General features: G+C 44.7%; 3 protein-coding genes across 3 annotated transcripts; 2 read left to right on the top strand and 1 right to left on the bottom strand.

Annotated features, from left to right (window-relative positions):
* Positions 1-3,240: 3,240 nt before the first annotated feature.
* LAJ45_10178 (uncharacterized protein) lies at positions 3,241-4,653 on the top strand (the record flags this gene model as incomplete). The annotated part of the gene is made up of 7 exons (XM_046119707.1): positions 3,241-3,592; positions 3,652-3,974; positions 4,034-4,121; positions 4,177-4,275; positions 4,332-4,381; positions 4,435-4,470; positions 4,534-4,653. The coding sequence occupies 7 exons, from the start codon at positions 3,241-3,243 to the stop codon at positions 4,651-4,653; spliced, it is 1,068 nt and encodes a 355-aa protein (XP_045967157.1).
* Positions 4,654-6,111: 1,458 nt separating this feature from the next.
* LAJ45_10179 (uncharacterized protein) lies at positions 6,112-7,091 on the top strand (the record flags this gene model as incomplete). The annotated part of the gene is made up of 3 exons (XM_046119708.1): positions 6,112-6,618; positions 6,677-6,989; positions 7,048-7,091. The coding sequence occupies 3 exons, from the start codon at positions 6,112-6,114 to the stop codon at positions 7,089-7,091; spliced, it is 864 nt and encodes a 287-aa protein (XP_045967158.1).
* A 7,999-nt stretch (positions 7,092-15,090) lies between these two features.
* On the bottom strand, positions 15,091-15,508 carry LAJ45_10180 (uncharacterized protein; the record flags this gene model as incomplete). The annotated part of the gene is made up of 2 exons (XM_046119709.1): positions 15,091-15,360; positions 15,428-15,508. 2 exons carry the CDS (start codon positions 15,506-15,508, stop codon positions 15,091-15,093), a joined length of 351 nt encoding a protein of 116 aa, XP_045967159.1.
* Between the last annotated feature and the right edge of the window lie 1,714 nt (positions 15,509-17,222).

Below are 17,222 nucleotides of genomic sequence, written 5' to 3' on the forward strand. Positions count from 1 at the left end.
TTCCCTTAGAATTCAACAGCCAGCCATCACGGGTAGGATATCACTGTATGGTTAGAACCGCATCAAGAAACAGACCTAGAAGCAACCCTCACTTGTATGTCTACCTTTGTCAAATGTGAAGTTATGTTGGAAATTGTATCCCCCGAAATATTGAGCAGGAGGCCAACCCTAACCCTGGCAATGACCAAAACTATGCCCTGGCAACCCTACAACTAAATCCGGGATAGCAAAAACTACTCATGTACCGGGTGTTGATGGTAAGTGATCAGAATCTGAGAAGTGAATGTTGCGGTGAGTACATGCACTTATCTTATCATATTCTGATCACTTTTCGCTACACCCTAGTACAGAACATAAACTTTCCTGAAAATTCACATCCGGTACGAACTGGCCAAAATCCGGGATAGCTAATTTATTTGGGTGAAAAAAAGAAGTGTCCACCAAATCCATCCGGGATAGCAAGGGATCCGGCGTATTGAGTTCCTCCATAGCGAGGTGCGACTGTACATGTAACTATCAGAGGTTCATGCTTTTGTGGGTTTGCCATTGCCCCACTGGCAGGCTGTAGTGACAAAGAACTGTTCGACCCAATAAAATTTGGAATGATAGTATCAATAATTATTTATAAAGAAAGGTATTCTTTTAGCGGGTGTTGGTATTGTAAACCTTTTCTCGCTTACGGACCATTTTCCACGAATTTCTAAAATATCAATTCCTAGTGGCCTGCCCCCAAGGAAGGTGTGGATCGTGAGACTCGGAACGAAATGTCGCCTGAAGAGCGACTCGCCGGACAATAGTTTTTAGACATCAGTCACCGTTGTGGCGCGTGGCGCGTGGCGCAGGATAAGGTGGAACATCTGGCCGGGGGGTGTGTGGCTGAAGGAGACATGTCGAATGTTTTCTGTACTTCGTAGATGATCATTAATACCTGCTGAAACTGAGCCAAGACCTCGAATTTGTAAGTAGTCATGGCAAAATTCGACCAAATCCCAAAATTTGCCCCATAACTCTCCACATATTTGATGAAAAGAGCTACAGCTGAGAATCTATGTTCTTTCACAATTATATTCTTATAATGAAAGCTCTATGGTAGTTGATACAGAATTGAGGGTTCGGGAGTGCCCATTTTGGCCAATTTTGGTGAGTTTTGCTTCAAGTCGGTGACTTATGTCACGGTACTATACGTACATTACTGTATACACAGGATCGATAAAAGGAATGCTATTCTTTCAGCATACAATCTCTGAATAATATATAAAGGATTGAGAAGCGTTGCATTTTTTGCCCTTGATAATGATTACATGGGGTACATGTAGGCATGTTAATCATCCAATAGGACGGCTCTGTACTCATGGATGTTGACCTCACCTTGCGTGTGAATTAGCACTAATCTCAAGCTATGAAATCTTGTGGAGAATGATCTGCGGGACGATAGCTCAAATATCATCTTCCCCTCTATGCAGCATGGCTTTACTGCGGCCTCATGGCGCACAAGGAACCTTAGATTCAGAAGACCTGAGACCATGGATATAATACCACGGTTCCTCTCTGCCGATTGGTTTCTTCTAGATCACAACGTATTAGTAAATAAGATGTGTGTCCCAATAACCGCCGCTTGAGCCATCAAAACAAACATTAACCTTTTCTCGAGTAAGCAAAAGAGTTTGCACCGAATCAGATACATCTCTAGCTCTGCGTCTAAATAGGATGTCCATCTCCACGGGATCAAATGTTTCTTTTGACAGAAGACACAGAGAACCCCTGTATCGATAACTGATATAATATTTTGTTCTGGACTCTTTGCTGGGATACCCATCTCCAGAAATGTTAAAATTAGGAACTGTTTGTCAGACCTCATATTCCGAAAAAGAATGAGGACAATAAGGTAACTAACCCTAACCCTAACCGCTGCTAAACTCTATTTGCTCTAGAAATATAGTTCCTCAATAACCTTAATAGTTTGCGGCGGCTGATAGTTGGGGTTTGGCACTAGTTGAAAAAATGCGTTCATTATTCGATTCAAATCTACTAAAAGATATATCTCACTATTGAATCCTCTATCATTTGTACTTGGCCCCGGAGCTAAAGCGGCCAAGACATTGCTAATTCTGTCATGTTCGTAATTGACCGAGTTCTGCGAATGATAGCGTCCAAATAGACCAGCTCTACTCTTAATGGGCAGAGTATCGAGATTCGCAGAGGACTTTTTCATCCATGATGCATACATCCGGGAACGAATTGTTTCTCCGTGATCAAGTCACCGTCACCGTGTACTCGTATTTCACTGACGTTTGTGGACGCGACTGATATTGGATGCCATACAAAAATACGCCAAGCTCATGATTTCGGGTGTATGCAATAATGGCCCAGTTCAAAAATGTCAGAGAAATACGAGTAGTGTCGGCAGGCGGGGCTGATCTGCAGGCCGATTAGAAATTCTTCGATTGATCAATGTAGTCCCGACGATCACGATCGAGTACTTCTACATCACCAAAGACCAAATAAGAATAGTGTGCATATTCAATGTCATGCGCAGTCATTAACTATATATTACTATTGGTTGGTCTTGAACCTGAAACAGAGATAGGCTCAAGGCACTGAACAACGCTCCAGGTGAGTCAACAACGATAGGCTTTGAGATATGTAAGGTGAGATCAACCCTCTTCTGCATCAATTGAAAGGGGAATTGGCGCGTGACATGGCCCTGTGATGGAAATCTTCACAAATCGTCTCGATAATCTTTTGTAGCCTCCCGAGACTCCATGGTGATTTTTGGAGTTGAAATGTAGACGGACAAGGTTTCCATATCTCTAGTCAATCCCGTGAATAAAGGACAGCAGAGCCTGCATTTCAAAACCTATCTTATCTTGTAAATAATTGAAACTCAACTATGTGTGTAACTCAACGCAAATTTAGAGGAAGATGACGTCTAAGGGATGAAGTTTCCCCTAGATTACCTCGCACAACATACGAGCGCTTTTCATTGACCTACTCATAACCACTATAGCAAAGTTTGAAACGATGGCTGTAGCAGGATAAAAACTATCACCCCCGGATATTTCTCGTGTATTTAATTGGCACTTAAATGACACCGCTTTATTTCTCGGTCTGCACGCGCAGTTACTACGTGTTTTGTTTATATATATGTCCTTTTCCCTCTCCCACTAAATAAGGAATATAGACCTACCTGACTCTCCGAGCACTGATCAACCTCTTTATTAAAACCAGCAAGGCACCAAGATGCCAGGCATTCAAGAGGAGGCGACAGGCGAAACAAAGACCTATCCCCAGCTCGAAAGTATTAAGACCAAGTGGGGGTTCGGAGTCAAAGATGGTCGGCCACCTACGCCAAATGCTACCCCTCACCCCGATGATATTGAAACTATCACCGCTGAGGAATGTTTGGAAAATTTCAATAAGTTCATTGCCCATGAGAAGCCTGGTCTCAGGAGCTTCTATGATAAGGAAAAATTAGAGAAACTCTCTGTTAACGCCACAGACATGGTAAATAAGCTCCGCGAAAAGAAATGCGGGAAAGAGACGTCAAAGCAGCTTTCCATACTATGTCTTTACGACCTGGTAATGCTCATTGGTATGAAAGGATATGAGTAATCCATTCCTCGGAATACCGATACTTACGCCTGGTGCTAGATGACTCCTCATCCATGAACGATGAAGAAGGGGGAAAGCGCATAGAGACACTCTCAAAGACAATGAAAAAGATCACTATGGTGTATGACCTGGCACGACCTGCGCCTAATCAAGGATTGGTATCTGTCAAGTTCATCAATTGCATGAAGGGATACAAGAATATCGATAACCGGCGGGTTTCACCTGTACTGAAGAAGCATGCTTTCTGGGGAACAACGCAGATCGGCTCAGCCTTGCAGAAAAAGGTGCTTGATAACTTTGTCTTTAATCCGAACGCACCGATGGAGAAGCCGCTCTTAATTATGACTGTTACCGATGGAGGGGTAGGTAATCAAATCCAGTATTAGTCAGGCTTCCGCTAACGCTTTTACCTTCTTTATAGCCGGAAGGGGAATCAAAGAATCATCTTCGCAATGTCATCGACCAATGTGTAGAGAAGTTAGAGGCACACGGGGGTGCAGGAAAAGACGGTGTGTAAATAACCTATCCCTCTTCATGCATGTCATACTGACAGTTTCGGGATAGCCGTTGCCTTCCACTTTTCACGCGTTGGGAACGATAAGGGCGCCGCAGATCTTCTCGCTGAGCTCGACGAGTCTTGTGATTCTGTGGACTGTTTGCGAGGTATTTGTCCTAATGAACTTTCCCTAACCTTGGATATATATTAACACTTACTTCAGCCGAGTATGCATTAGAGAGACTTAGCGATAAGGAATCGCAGTGGGATGTGGTCAGTATTTCTCCTCGCTAGCTTGAAGCCGCCCTTGTTTTAACAGATAGTAGTTACCGAAGCTCCTATTGGGCGCAATTGTTAGCACCGTAAGTGGAGTTCATCGTTGTTTATGATATCTGGGCCCGGCAACCTGCTAACTTAATTGATAGATCAACCAAAACGACGATGAAGAGTCGGGTAAGGCAGTAAAACCACCGCCAGTACATGCTGAAATTGTGGAAGATGAGACTATAGAGCTGGATGACGGTGATATTAGCGATGATGACTGATTTCCAGTTTCTACTTTCTCGTTTTTATTTTGTTTTCGTAATGCTTGGGCGTTCTGTGTCTATCCTGGGTAACACCCATAATTTAATTTGTTGATATCATGATCAGTTACACGTAGACCGTGCATTTAACAGGGCTGAGGGGCATGCCAAAATGTCGCTACCCATGGGAACTTGTGAGTGAAAGCAGATGGGTGTAAAGTAGTCGTTTACAGCTATATATGTCGACGTAAATTCGGAGCCAGTGGTGGCGTTACTATTCCGTGGCCACCTTTGCCTCGCTCTTGTTTAACTATAATACAGGGGGTCTTCCATTCTGATAGAAAATAGTCGCTTTGCCCCCGATTATTGATTGGTAGATTGCCACTCAAAAAAAGAACCTGAATAAGTGTTTCAGGTTTCTATAAAAGACTCGGTGTTGCCATAGGTTGGCCTCTCGATATCAAAGGATCTTTACAAAACAAGAGAACCGCTTAAAGTTATTAAGTTCTTAGATTCAAAATATTCTACCATACAAACTCTACTCTCTAAAGTGAACTCCCTCAAGTTCGTTTCAAATACTTCTATCTATTTTTCATCTGAGCGTAAATCATGGTCATGCCCCATCATAGCATCCTCGTTACAGCAGGAGAGAGATTTTACTAATATCTCATACATACAGAGGATAAGGATACTAATCCATGGCTATTTACCTCTTTCTTTTTCCCTTCCCATGATAATACTTTGTTATCCCTTTATCTGGCAAAAAATGCTAACTTGAATCCCCCCCCCCCAAAAAAAAGCAAAATTTTCAAGTTGTACTAGGGTATAGCGAAAAGTGATCAGAATCTGATAAGAAAAATACACGTATTCACCGCAGCATTCACTTATCAGATTCTGATCACTTACCCTCAACACCCGGTATAGCTTTACTAACAGATCCTGTTATCTCTCTTATCAAACTTAATTCCTCTATTATAGGGGGCCAGCATTGCCAGACTAAGGGATAATGATACAGATCCTCGGTCTAGACCCCTAATGATTTTAAATATTATTTATGCTGGAGGTACTGGTTGCGTGCTCGCCCCAGGTAGTGAAAGGCATTCTCTGATTTCGGAACTACCATTCGGCTGTGAAGGGGCTATGCAACGGGATGTGTGGGTATGGAATGGATTCCAGGCAGAGTTTAAGGCTGGGTCACTTTGGTTGAATACATCCACGCAGCCTCTAATTGGTTGTGCTGCCCTATGGTTAAACCTCTTGGATCTCTAGAGTATGCATCATCGTCCAGCACACCCACTAGTGCGTAACTAGGCAAAATTGATTGCGCACTTAAATGGAGAACCTCTTACAAGTAAATTGGATAGCCTTACTTGGTAGCACCATATAAGTTCTATCTTGACAAGCCAGGTCTATCATCAGTAGATCAAACCTCCAGGAGAACTTATAGAAATCCATTGTCGATATCGACCCTCTCGAGTAATGGGTTCCGGACGCGTATGGGCACCTCCCTCACCCCCCCCGACCGATAAGGGAAAATTTCCCCGTGTACCTAATTCTCACCTACACTTCCCAAGATCCTCCCCGACACCATCACCGGTGGGCGGTTATGATATTGCGACAGCGACCGCACCTACTGAGGTCCTCCCTCCTACTCTGACCGATTCACTATCGATTAATAGCGTAGACGACATTAAATTAGCTGGAGGGGTTATATTTCCGCCCAGGATCGGGAAGGTGGAAGATAGTCGTCGCACACCGCTTAGTACATTGACTGCGTGCTCCATCCTGCTCTGTATCCATTCCTCCGCCCAGATGCGCACTGCCAAGAACTATCGTGTAGCGGTTTTTCGCCGAGATCCCCAGGGGGGAACCACCACCGATAAGGAACTATTTCAGGAGTTCCAGCGAACATACAACGTTGAATTGCGATCGTTTTGGCAGCGATTGTTCTCCCTCAAAGGACTTAAGTATATCGGAGTTGTGGAGGTATGTAGGTCGAGGTTGATTCGGATGTGATGGATTATCTCTTGCTCACAGCTACTAGTATACACAACCTGAATCCCCAGCTCTGTTGCTGCTCGATACGGCCTCGCGAAACTCGATCCTTTACGCATTCAAGAAACCTCATAAGTTATCTACGACTGGGGATTGGGTTGATTGGGTATTCAATATCAAATCATTGCCGCCGCACCGTTATGGGCTAGAGTTTGTACAGGGCTGGAATGGCCGTAAGATAGTGCTGTTGGCAGCGGTACCATGGATCGGCAGTGTAATCACAGCGGTCTTGTGGAGTGGGCTTACTGGCGATGTGCAGACCGCCATGGCAATAGCCAGTTATATCTTGACTGCAAGCGGAGGTAGATAGATTCCCGGTGTTCTGTATGATATATTGACTGACATTTACATGATGGACAGGTATTTTGGCGTTACTGGGTATAATAAGCACTTTGGAAGGTTGAAGACTTTGTGACAGCTAATGGACTGGGTATATTTCTTGTTATATATATATATTTGGTACATGCTCATGTCATCCGTATACTTCTTGTCACATATACAGTGTGATGTCAGAAGTGAGGGTCAGGCGCAACGGTGCAACGCGCGCACAACCAAATCCCCCACAACCCCACCGATGGAGACGATGTCGCAAGGGTTGGTACACAAGATATTGACTGTCAAATTATTTTTATATTCTACTATTTAACAACTATACAAATAACCAGCTCTCCAAAGGATCAATTGGGGTTGGTGTGGTGGTACTCGTGATGGTGGTTCGTGGGCGGGTTGCGGCGTTGCGACGCCGCGCCTGACCCTCACTTCTGACATCACACTGTACCTATATTAGTTTCTTTTGTTCTTTTGTTTGATATCCGTTAATCGTAAATTAAAATGTATTTAACATCACATGGCCGGTGAACTAATATTTTTACCGTATTAAAATTCTACTTCTGAGTGTTCAATATATAGTCATGGACAGCTCCTGATTGAGATAACATTACACTTTTCTCCACGTTGCGTTGCTTCGTGCTCGGGCGGGCGCGGAGTACCGGACAAGCATGTTTTTTCCCTGGGCTTTTTTTGCAGTTCACGCCTAGCACGCGCACCCATTGGTGAACCAATTGGTGAACCAAAAACCTGCATTGTCCAATACTTTATCCCTGCCCCAAGTACAAGGCTCTGGGATTAAGTGAGTGAACGGATCGTCAACAGCCAACACCCCATTTAGTTCACTCACTTAATGCCAGAGCCTTGTACCTAGACTATTTACTAGCACGCCACATTGTGACTAGCAAAGACAACAAGGTCATGCAGCCCGATTTAGAACTGTTATACTGCATCGTTGACTACTCGTAGCTTTATAGCGTTTCCGAACACGACCAATATTGCATGGCATACAAAAAGGTGGATTTGGCGCTTTTTCGTATGTCATGCAATATTGGTCGTGTTCGGAAACGCTATAAAGCTACGGGTAGAGTAGAGTCGTAGGGGTGGACTAGCCGGCGGGAAAAAGAAAGAAGCGCTGCTAAGTCATCCCGTCAACACCTATGGGTATCAAGATAATTGTTAGAAAAACTGTGGTTCATTAGGCAATAGATATTATACATAATCACTGGCCTTACAAACTGAAAAATATCATCATTGAGAACTTCAGTTTTATCAAGAGTTAGGGCTGCGTGAGTGCTGTTTGGTCAATCGAATGCTAGATGGGTCTCCCTGTATAAAACCCGTACCGAGCCGAAACAGCGATACAACTACTGAAAGGTCTCTTCGGATTTAATGGAAGGGAGGCCACTTAAGGTGCCGCCATAGTACCGCCACCCCCACGATCCCACAGTTCCCGAGGCTCATTCCTACCCACGCGTTACTACTACAGCTGAGGTGGCGTATGGGTTGACGAATATAGATAAATAGGCGGGGTGGATACATGAGGCTGAGAGCTTCCGCGTCGTAGATTATCTAATCGAAACTGTAGAGTACCTAGAGTAGAGCGTGTCATAGCATTCGATATCCGGGCGGAGGATGGTTGCCTTTTCGGATCAATGCATCGCCCCGCGCAATAACAGCGCGCCTTCACTCCATACTAGCCCAACAAAGTCGAGTCAATAAACGAATCAATTATCTACCCGAATTAGGGAGCGCATTGTAAATTTTCTTTTCCCCATCTCTTGTAAATTTATCTCACGATTGAAAGATTCCTTGCATCAATCACGAATCCATACCTTAGAATAACCCTAACCCTATCAAGCAAGTTAATTCCGAAAGATATGTCTCTAATGGTGGCAGTAATGGTGTTAATTAGTACGATCGTTCGGTTACTACGTGCGACTACATTTGGTTGCGTGTCTAGAGACAATGTGTCGGACATTGTCGTTTTTGCCCTACACTTATATACTTGGGGACAGCTCAAATGCGTCGGGTGTACAAGCAGGCATGCTCCAGATTTCGGTAATCGCACAGCTATTTAGATAATTATACACTTAATAAAGCTGGTACTACTCTGTGCCGGGTGTTCACCCTTAGTCTGAAGAACTCTGCTTCATTGGTTGAAAATGCAGGGATTTTATATGGGAGCCACCAATTATCATCGATCACACCGGCCAGGTCTGGCCTTAGCGCACTAAATTTGTATGGGGGAAAAAAGTTTGAAGAACTTTCATATATCTTCACTCAAAAATCAAAATATTTTGCTAAAAATACAAAGAAATAGCTGCAGAATAGCACTGGCTCCCAGCTTCCCCTAGATAGTATTTTGAGCTCATAAGCCCTTGTGGGGAGTATTTTCTGATGAAACTGGGTATAAACAGCAGTCAAATTGCGGTCTCGGATGTTGCGTTGTAAAAGATGGGGGCCGCCTATTCAAGTACTTTTTCTGGCGCCAAGTATCACTGGCATTTTCTGCAGCTTCAACCAATCATACGCCAAAAAGGGTTCTTCAGACTAACACATAACCCCCGGTACGCGGTGGTTAAATTATGCATTTACCGGATCATTCCCGGTATATACGATCAGCGCGTCTTCCCTTACTCGTAGCATTCTGTGTCAATTTGACATATTCATCGATCGACCAGCCATTCCTTCAACTTGCTTGAGGTTGGACTGATATACTTGCCGTACAATCGGGCCAAATGTACCATCGCAGGCAGAGGATTAAAGCTGGTAATGAGGAAACCGGCATGACCTCCGCGTGATATCCTGTGTCGATATTCATGTCACGCAGACGGGTTCAACCATTACAACAAAGGACAAATATAAGCCCCTCCCATACCATGTAGTTCCAACCAATTGCTGGCTACACAAGACCGAAGTCACTTCTCAACCCTGTTGGGGGATATTCCGGGGCAAATGACCAAATCAAAATATTGAAACATTACGTGCGACTGGTTGCTTGATTTGACTGCGTGTATTATTCTAATGAATTGCGTGCGTCAAAAAATTAAATACACACCTTTCAACGTACACTCGGGTACGCAGGAAGATATCTAGGTCAGTCTCTTGATTGGTAACTGTGGACAGATTCTCTCGTAAGGTGTCAAGTCAAGGTATGAAGCATCCTTCATCCACCCAGCCCCTTAGTAGTGCTCTTGCACCTTATTTATTCGCGTGCGGGGAAATAACTGTCCTAGCATCCCCATCGAGCGCTACTCCACAATCGACCCCACAATAGAAACCAAAGGTAAACTGTTGCGCCTTTTGTTTTAATTTGTTTAATTCATTCATTGCATGCAACCATACGATTATGGAAATATCGAACGGTTTCTCCACAGACTGCCTCCACATCCACCGCCATCTCAACAAAGAAAAATGGCTATCTAAGAATAATTTGTGCCTTCTTAAAAACCATCCCGCTCCTTTGATTTCATGTCTTCTGCTTTCCTGCTGCGTTTTTCCCCTCATAGCGATCGCGGATACTAATCCTATCATGTAGCTCCAGAATCCGGTCAGCGATATAAAAAGTCTCTTTGCTCTCGATCTCTCCGATCTCGTATGGTTCTCTGCCCTAGCTCCTTCTTTTTTTCCTTTCATAGGAAACCGTTCCGCTTGATACATTACCTCCGCAAAAAAGTACTTTAACAGCCTCTGTCTGGTCAACATCGCCTATCTTAACGAATTCGCACCCATATCTAACGGATCCTTTAGGTTTATTCATGGAATATCGCTCGAAACACGTGGTAGTGGTATTTTTTTTGTGTTTAATTCATTAATTGCATACAAGCCGTAGCTTATGGCAATGGTAGCGGTATTTTTTTCATCAAGTTCGAATGCTGATTCAGTTAGTTACCATGAAAAGAAGAAAGTGGAGTGGGGTGGTGTAGGACTGGCCATGGTAGCAGGCAAGATCGCGCGGTCAGTCCGAATGTGGTCGCAAGACTAGCCGCATGGAGATGTTGCGTTTATTCTCTTATCTCTTATTTCTTATTAAATAGATTAGATTACGCTAAGGAGCTACACTAGATCCATGACTGATTCGGGTCTAGAGTCTCTTGTACTATTAGGCCCGGCGGGGTAATACAATATATAGAACGCTTCTTGGAAAGTCAAACAAGACTACCACATTAGGTAACTCGAGATACTCGTTGAGGTATCTTTAATTAGTGTTTCAGCAGGATTGCCTATAGTGTGGTCGATGAGCCGGACCAGCTCGAGCCTGACGAGCCTTTACTTTGGACGAGCCTGAGCCGGCTCGAGCTTAGGCTCGAATTATTAAGGAAAGCCGAGTGATATACCATGACCGGAAAAGCAATCAAAGACATCCGAGCACCGTGTTCAACCCCTCAACTAAATGGAGCCTGCGCGGGGCCAGATAAAATAGAGTGATCAGTACGAACTATTCCTCCTGTCTACTTAAAAATCTTCGAATATCAGAGTTGATTACTTTCTAAATAACTATTAGTATTAGTATTCATACCCGGCATGGAGGATACAGATGACAAGCAACTATTGTTGAAGAAGCTGGCGGGTAGATGGGGTAAGGCTTATAGTAACTGGCCTGCTCTCTCTTATTGGTTACTCAGAGTTCACAGAGGAGTACAAGACCGAGCTCACTATGATCCCAACTATATCTTCATCATATCTATATCAACGACATCAGTTAGTCAAAGATAAAGTACCTATGATTGCAAGCAATAGTCGATCCGCCTCAGACCCAATCAAAATCCGGCGCAGTCCATCCCTCTCCATACACATTATGAGGTCTGATACAGTCATTGTCCTGTCAGTAAGCTATCTTGGGGCCCATATACGTTCAGCTATAAAACCTCCAGTCATTATCTACGGCATTTTCAGAAGCATCATCCGGCTCTGGCTACTTCTTTTGAGGAGGAAGAGAGAATTCTAAATCAACACAAAAAGACACCCCAAATCTGCAGTAATCTATGGACTTTTGCACTCAAAGCCAACGGAACCCGATCACCTGGTGAACCACTTATAGAACAACAATTCCGGAAATTCCTTGCAGCTTGTATAGTCGATACCAACTCCACTTTCCGTATAGTGGAATCAAAAGCTCTCAACAACATACTGAAATATTGTAATCTACCAATTCCTGTATTTTCTCATCAAATGGCAGTGGCTGCAGATGATATTCAAAATATCCACGAAGAATTGTTTCCAGTCCTCAAGAAACAATTACATTGTCGTGCATCTACCGGTAGTCGTTACGATCTCACGCTTGAGACATGGGCATCTGGAAACAAAATACCCTACTAGTATTTGTGTATAACAACATACTGGATGGATGACTCAGAGGCCTACAATTCTCATACTGTTTTGCTCGCATTTCAATTTCTAAATGGGTCACACACTGCCGAAATCTCGCCAACGTTACTCATAAGATTTTACTTGATTGTAGAATTGAAAACTCGGTCAATTGCAAGTTAGAGAAAAGTTATCGAGAAGTGAAATGATTGAGTGTATTGATTGTGTTAGTTAAGGGGGAATGCTTCATTTTCATGATATGGAGAGGTATTACAAAAGAAATAAAATGAGTTGTAGAAGTATAAGTAATAGAATGACTAATAGGAACGTAAATTATGAAAAGGTCATATGCCAAATCGGATAACAAATACTTTAATGAAATAATTTGAATAATCCAGCGGCAATACTATGAAATTCGCTAAGCATCATAGTTCAAGACTTTAACTCATGCATCACAGTGAATGATGATAGTGGAAGAAAATAAAACATTTTTGACTTTATCCAGTTTCTTTGAAAGTAAATCTGCCATTTTGCATTCGTGGAAATGTATTCCAAAGAAAATAAATGTTCCTCAAACTGTTCATATGTGAAATGAATATAAACAATAATATGTTTAAACCTTTGATGAAAGACAGGATGTTTAATCAAAGAGAGAGATCCATTATTGTCACCTTAAAGAATAAAAGAGAAATTTGATTTTCGTTCCAAACCGTAAGTTACATACTTTAACCAAATCGGTTGTCAATTGGTGTCAAAAAAGATATGTAATCTGTCTCAGTACTAGAGGCTGAGGTGGTGATAGCGCATCAAGATATGAGAGCTTCCTCTGGCATGAAGTATTAGCAAGTGTAAGAATGACAGCTGTTAATATCGAAGAGTTAGCTTGCATCATAATCAGTGCAGTTAATAAGGATTTTACGAGAGCAAGTGGATGGTAGCTGAGAGTTCATGATTATGGCTGTTGAGCTTGCCAGTTCATCCAAGAGGAAGGTCAGACGTGACGATCAGCGAAAGGGGAAGGCGAGACAGCGACAAGAGGAGGGAAGGATAGAAGGAGATGCTTGGGCGTGAGTAAGGGGAGGAATGATTAAGGAGGCTGTTCATTCATACCGTAGCTTATGTTATCTCTTCCTAGAGAACCATGGTTGCGTTGTGGACCTCTTGCTCAAGTCGGGAGACTGACATCTAATGAGGAGAATAAGTAGTAGCACTAGGTTTTTCCGTGATCTCCACAAGTGTGGAGAAGGATACTCGTACACCAGACTTCTATAGTGGATGTAGGTGAAGCTTTGAATTGATTGAAGGGAGCTTGAAGAAAGCTGATATACTTGTTAGGCTGTAGAGGGAAGGGGGCCTGTGGGTTATGCGAATACTGATTGGCCAGGTAGGCGTGGGGCCAGGTAGGCGTGGGGCCAGGTAGGCGTGGGGCAATAGACATGGTGATGTTGCGTGAGGGGTGGTTCCATAACAGAGTAATTAGAGGCAGCAAGGGACGGTGAGATAGGTCCATATGAGGAGTGGAGATCTGTGTGTATAGGAAGTGTAGCAGGGCGGTGGTATAATAAGGGTGCTATAATGGGGCATGAGCATGACTTCGATCAGGTAGATAGATACAGTACGATGCCAGCCATCAGGGTCAGGCGCAGCATCGCAACGCCCCCAGAACAATCATGGGTACCAGCACAGGAACCACAATTGATCCTTTAGAGAGCTGAATTTTTGTATAGTTGTTAAATAGTAGATAAATAACAATGATTTGACATTTAATATCTTGTGTACCAACCCGCCGTGAAAAGGTTGTGGAAATCTGGTTGCGCGCGCGGTGTTGTGACGCCGCGCCTGACCCTCACGACTGGCATTGTACTGTAGATAGAACGAACGAGTTATGATAGAACTCTTCCCATAATAAAAGTAGAGTCTGTTTGAGATTGTTTTCAAGTTTAGGAATTTAATAAGTTTAAGGGGTCTTCTTGCTAGTTAAGATCTGCTGATGATGATGAGAGGCCAACCTTTGGCAACACCGAATTCTTTATACAAGTCCAGCGTCCTTGTTCAGGTTCAACAGCAAACCCGTAACCTCCGTCAGACGCTCTGAGACGCTCCAGGCGCCCTGGGCGCTGGGTAGACAAACTGCCTCTCCAGACAAGGAAGGAACGTTCTTGGCATTTTCTGGCGCATAGCGTTCCGCTTTGGGAAGCACTAATTTACCCTGCACGCACAGGTGCGCACCAGTGCAGCTAGTGCGTCCCGAGAGCAATACGCTCACCCTGACGGGGTGAGCTCGTGCCTGACGTTATCCAGAAAGTGTACTCCTTCCCGGACGCTCTCGCGACGGAATGCTTTTCATCCTGACGCTATCCCGACAGAATGCTCTCTCGCCTGACGCTATCCCTACTAAAGGCTCTCTTGCGTGACTCTCTCCTGACGGAATGCTCTCTCGCCTGACGCTCACGCGACGGAATGCTCTCTCGCCTGAGACTACTACCTATCTCCTGGGCGCTTTTGGAGCTCTCTGACGACTCCTGGGCATATCGCTAATGTTTCTGGAGCACTCCCGACTGCTCCCGCGACGCCCGACGCACCGAATTTTACCTTTCAGCGCACTGTTTCTTCAGGCATATTACTGTTTGCTTTAGTAGGCACTGCTTTGCAGAGCATCCAGAACCGTAATTCTATTACTAAATACTAACACTACAATCGCCCAGAAATCGCCAATCGGATATAATACAGGTATATAGGTATCTCCTCGAAGCATTCGCCGGTGCGCTATAGATCATTTTCCACCTCGCCTTCCTCGCGATCCTTCTCTTCATCCCTCCCCTCACCTTCATCTTCCGCTTCAATGCCCCGAAGTTGAGCGTAAACCACCTCTTCCTGCCCGTTACCGTTGTCGGAACCAGAGATATACCCTAGAGCACTCGGGGGTGGTCTTCGTGCCTTCCGGAATGTTGCAAGATCCGCCGCTAACTCTTCATCGTCCTCACTGAATCCATCTTCGGGTATCACCTCGATAGTGATGCCCTTCTTCTCTCGTATCTATCAAGGTTAGCCTCCGTATTTAGAAAAGCACCACACCATTGTAGCATCCATCCTTATAGCACACCGTTTCCCGCAGGTTATCCTTGATCACCTCCAACGTTGCCTCCTGGTTCTGCCTACTCCTCCCCTTGAATATGTTGCTCATCCTGTTGAACGTTTCTACTCGTATTCAATGTCAGCGTGGAGATACACTATAGTCCTGGGAGCACCCATCACTGCTCTCAAAGCACTCGCTATACCTGTAAGGGGATGTGAGAGGATCGGGGATGCTTACTAACAACACTCTCATTGTGTGACTGGAAATGGTCAGGCTTCACGTATGTTCCGGCTGACTATGCCCGAATGCGATGCCAAAGAGCAGTCGATATCAGGCAAATAATGGTAGGGGTAATCTGCTCAAGGAACTCGGGGTCTTTTACCCCTCGCATCCTGACCCCATCAAAGTATTTATAGTACAATATGTCGATAATCTCTGGTGCAAGAAACCGTAGACGGTAGGTCTAGTATCTGTTAGCAGCGTTCGCGAGTGCTCTTCAAGCATTCCGTGTGTCCGGGTACTCTCCGAGCATTAACACCGGAGTGCTCTATTAGCACCCCCGGATGCTCTCTGGGGATTGATCATACCTCATAATGCTGCGCAGGACTCAAGAAGCGATCATTCTTGAAAAGATACTCTACTTGAGCAGCCTTCGCCTCAGGACTCGAGAGCTTTCCAAGCCCATAGATGGTCGAATCCACCAGGCGCCCTTTAACCTCATGCATCAAGTGCGAACGCACTTGGGAGTGTAGACTTCTGACCTATCGTTGTCAATTATGCTTCCAGAGCACTCGTCAACGTTTCAATAGCATTCAACTGTTTGATAACAACCTCGTCGAGATCTACCGTACATCCCACCCTGCGACTGGCAGCTGCCCACATGTTTACTACCAGGGCCGAAAGCCTCGCTGCAGGTGGAAAAGGATCGTGTAGAAGAGTGTGGTCCCTGATTAGCGTGCTGCACTCCTTCTCAATCCTTTGGGCTTGCATTGAGAGAACGTTTGCACTCCTCCAGTTAGGTAATAGGGATCTCTGAGATAGGTTGCTCGCATGAACGTTAACTTTGCTCTCAAAGCGGTTGTCAGTGCTATCGGGAATACTACTAACCTCGCTTTCTGCTATAGAAGCATTTCCTTCCCTAATTGACGACGAAAGCTGTGCAATATCGTAGACTCTTGGCTGCGCTCCTGGTAAATATACCTGAGACCTTGAGGGAATCCGGGGACTGCTCATAGAGCTCTCGCCAACACCCTCAAGAGGCGGGGAGGAACGATAAGGGCGGTAAATGGGTGAGGAGTCGCCGTACCTCGAACGAATCGAGGAAAGATTGATGTGCCGTGTAGAAGAGCTATAGTCAATATCGAGCGAATAAACAGGTACAGAAGAAGGCATGGACTGTGAGGATATCGGAGGTGCTCTCTGAGATGCTGGGAATGCTCCTTGAGATGCCTCCTGGCTGGGTACCGGAGTGGGTCTGTGGGATGCAGTGGGCACCCACAGGGATGCATTCTCTCTGGCTGCCGAAGTGGGAGCTGCTCTCCGTACTACCTTTGCACCCGAACGTGCTCCCCTCTGAAACGTTAGCATCTTGACCTTAACATTAATGGGTGGGATGGAGTCGAACCTGTACCACATTCACCGACACGTCAGGGGAAGCAATAACATCCGCTACTGCTCCGGTTGGTCTCCTCCGAGCATTGCCCAGTGCTCTGGCAGTAGTCGGCTGTACTGTACAAGGCCTCTTCCCCGTACTCTGGGATCTCTGCTGGGTGGAATCTTGAGATTCTTCTTCCATGTCATTCGGATTCTCTTCAGAGCTGTC

This window comes from Morchella importuna, assembly GCF_003444635.1.
Source record: "Morchella importuna strain M04M26 chromosome Unknown Morimp01GS042, whole genome shotgun sequence".
Lineage (NCBI taxonomy): Eukaryota > Fungi > Ascomycota > Pezizomycetes > Pezizales > Morchellaceae > Morchella > Morchella importuna.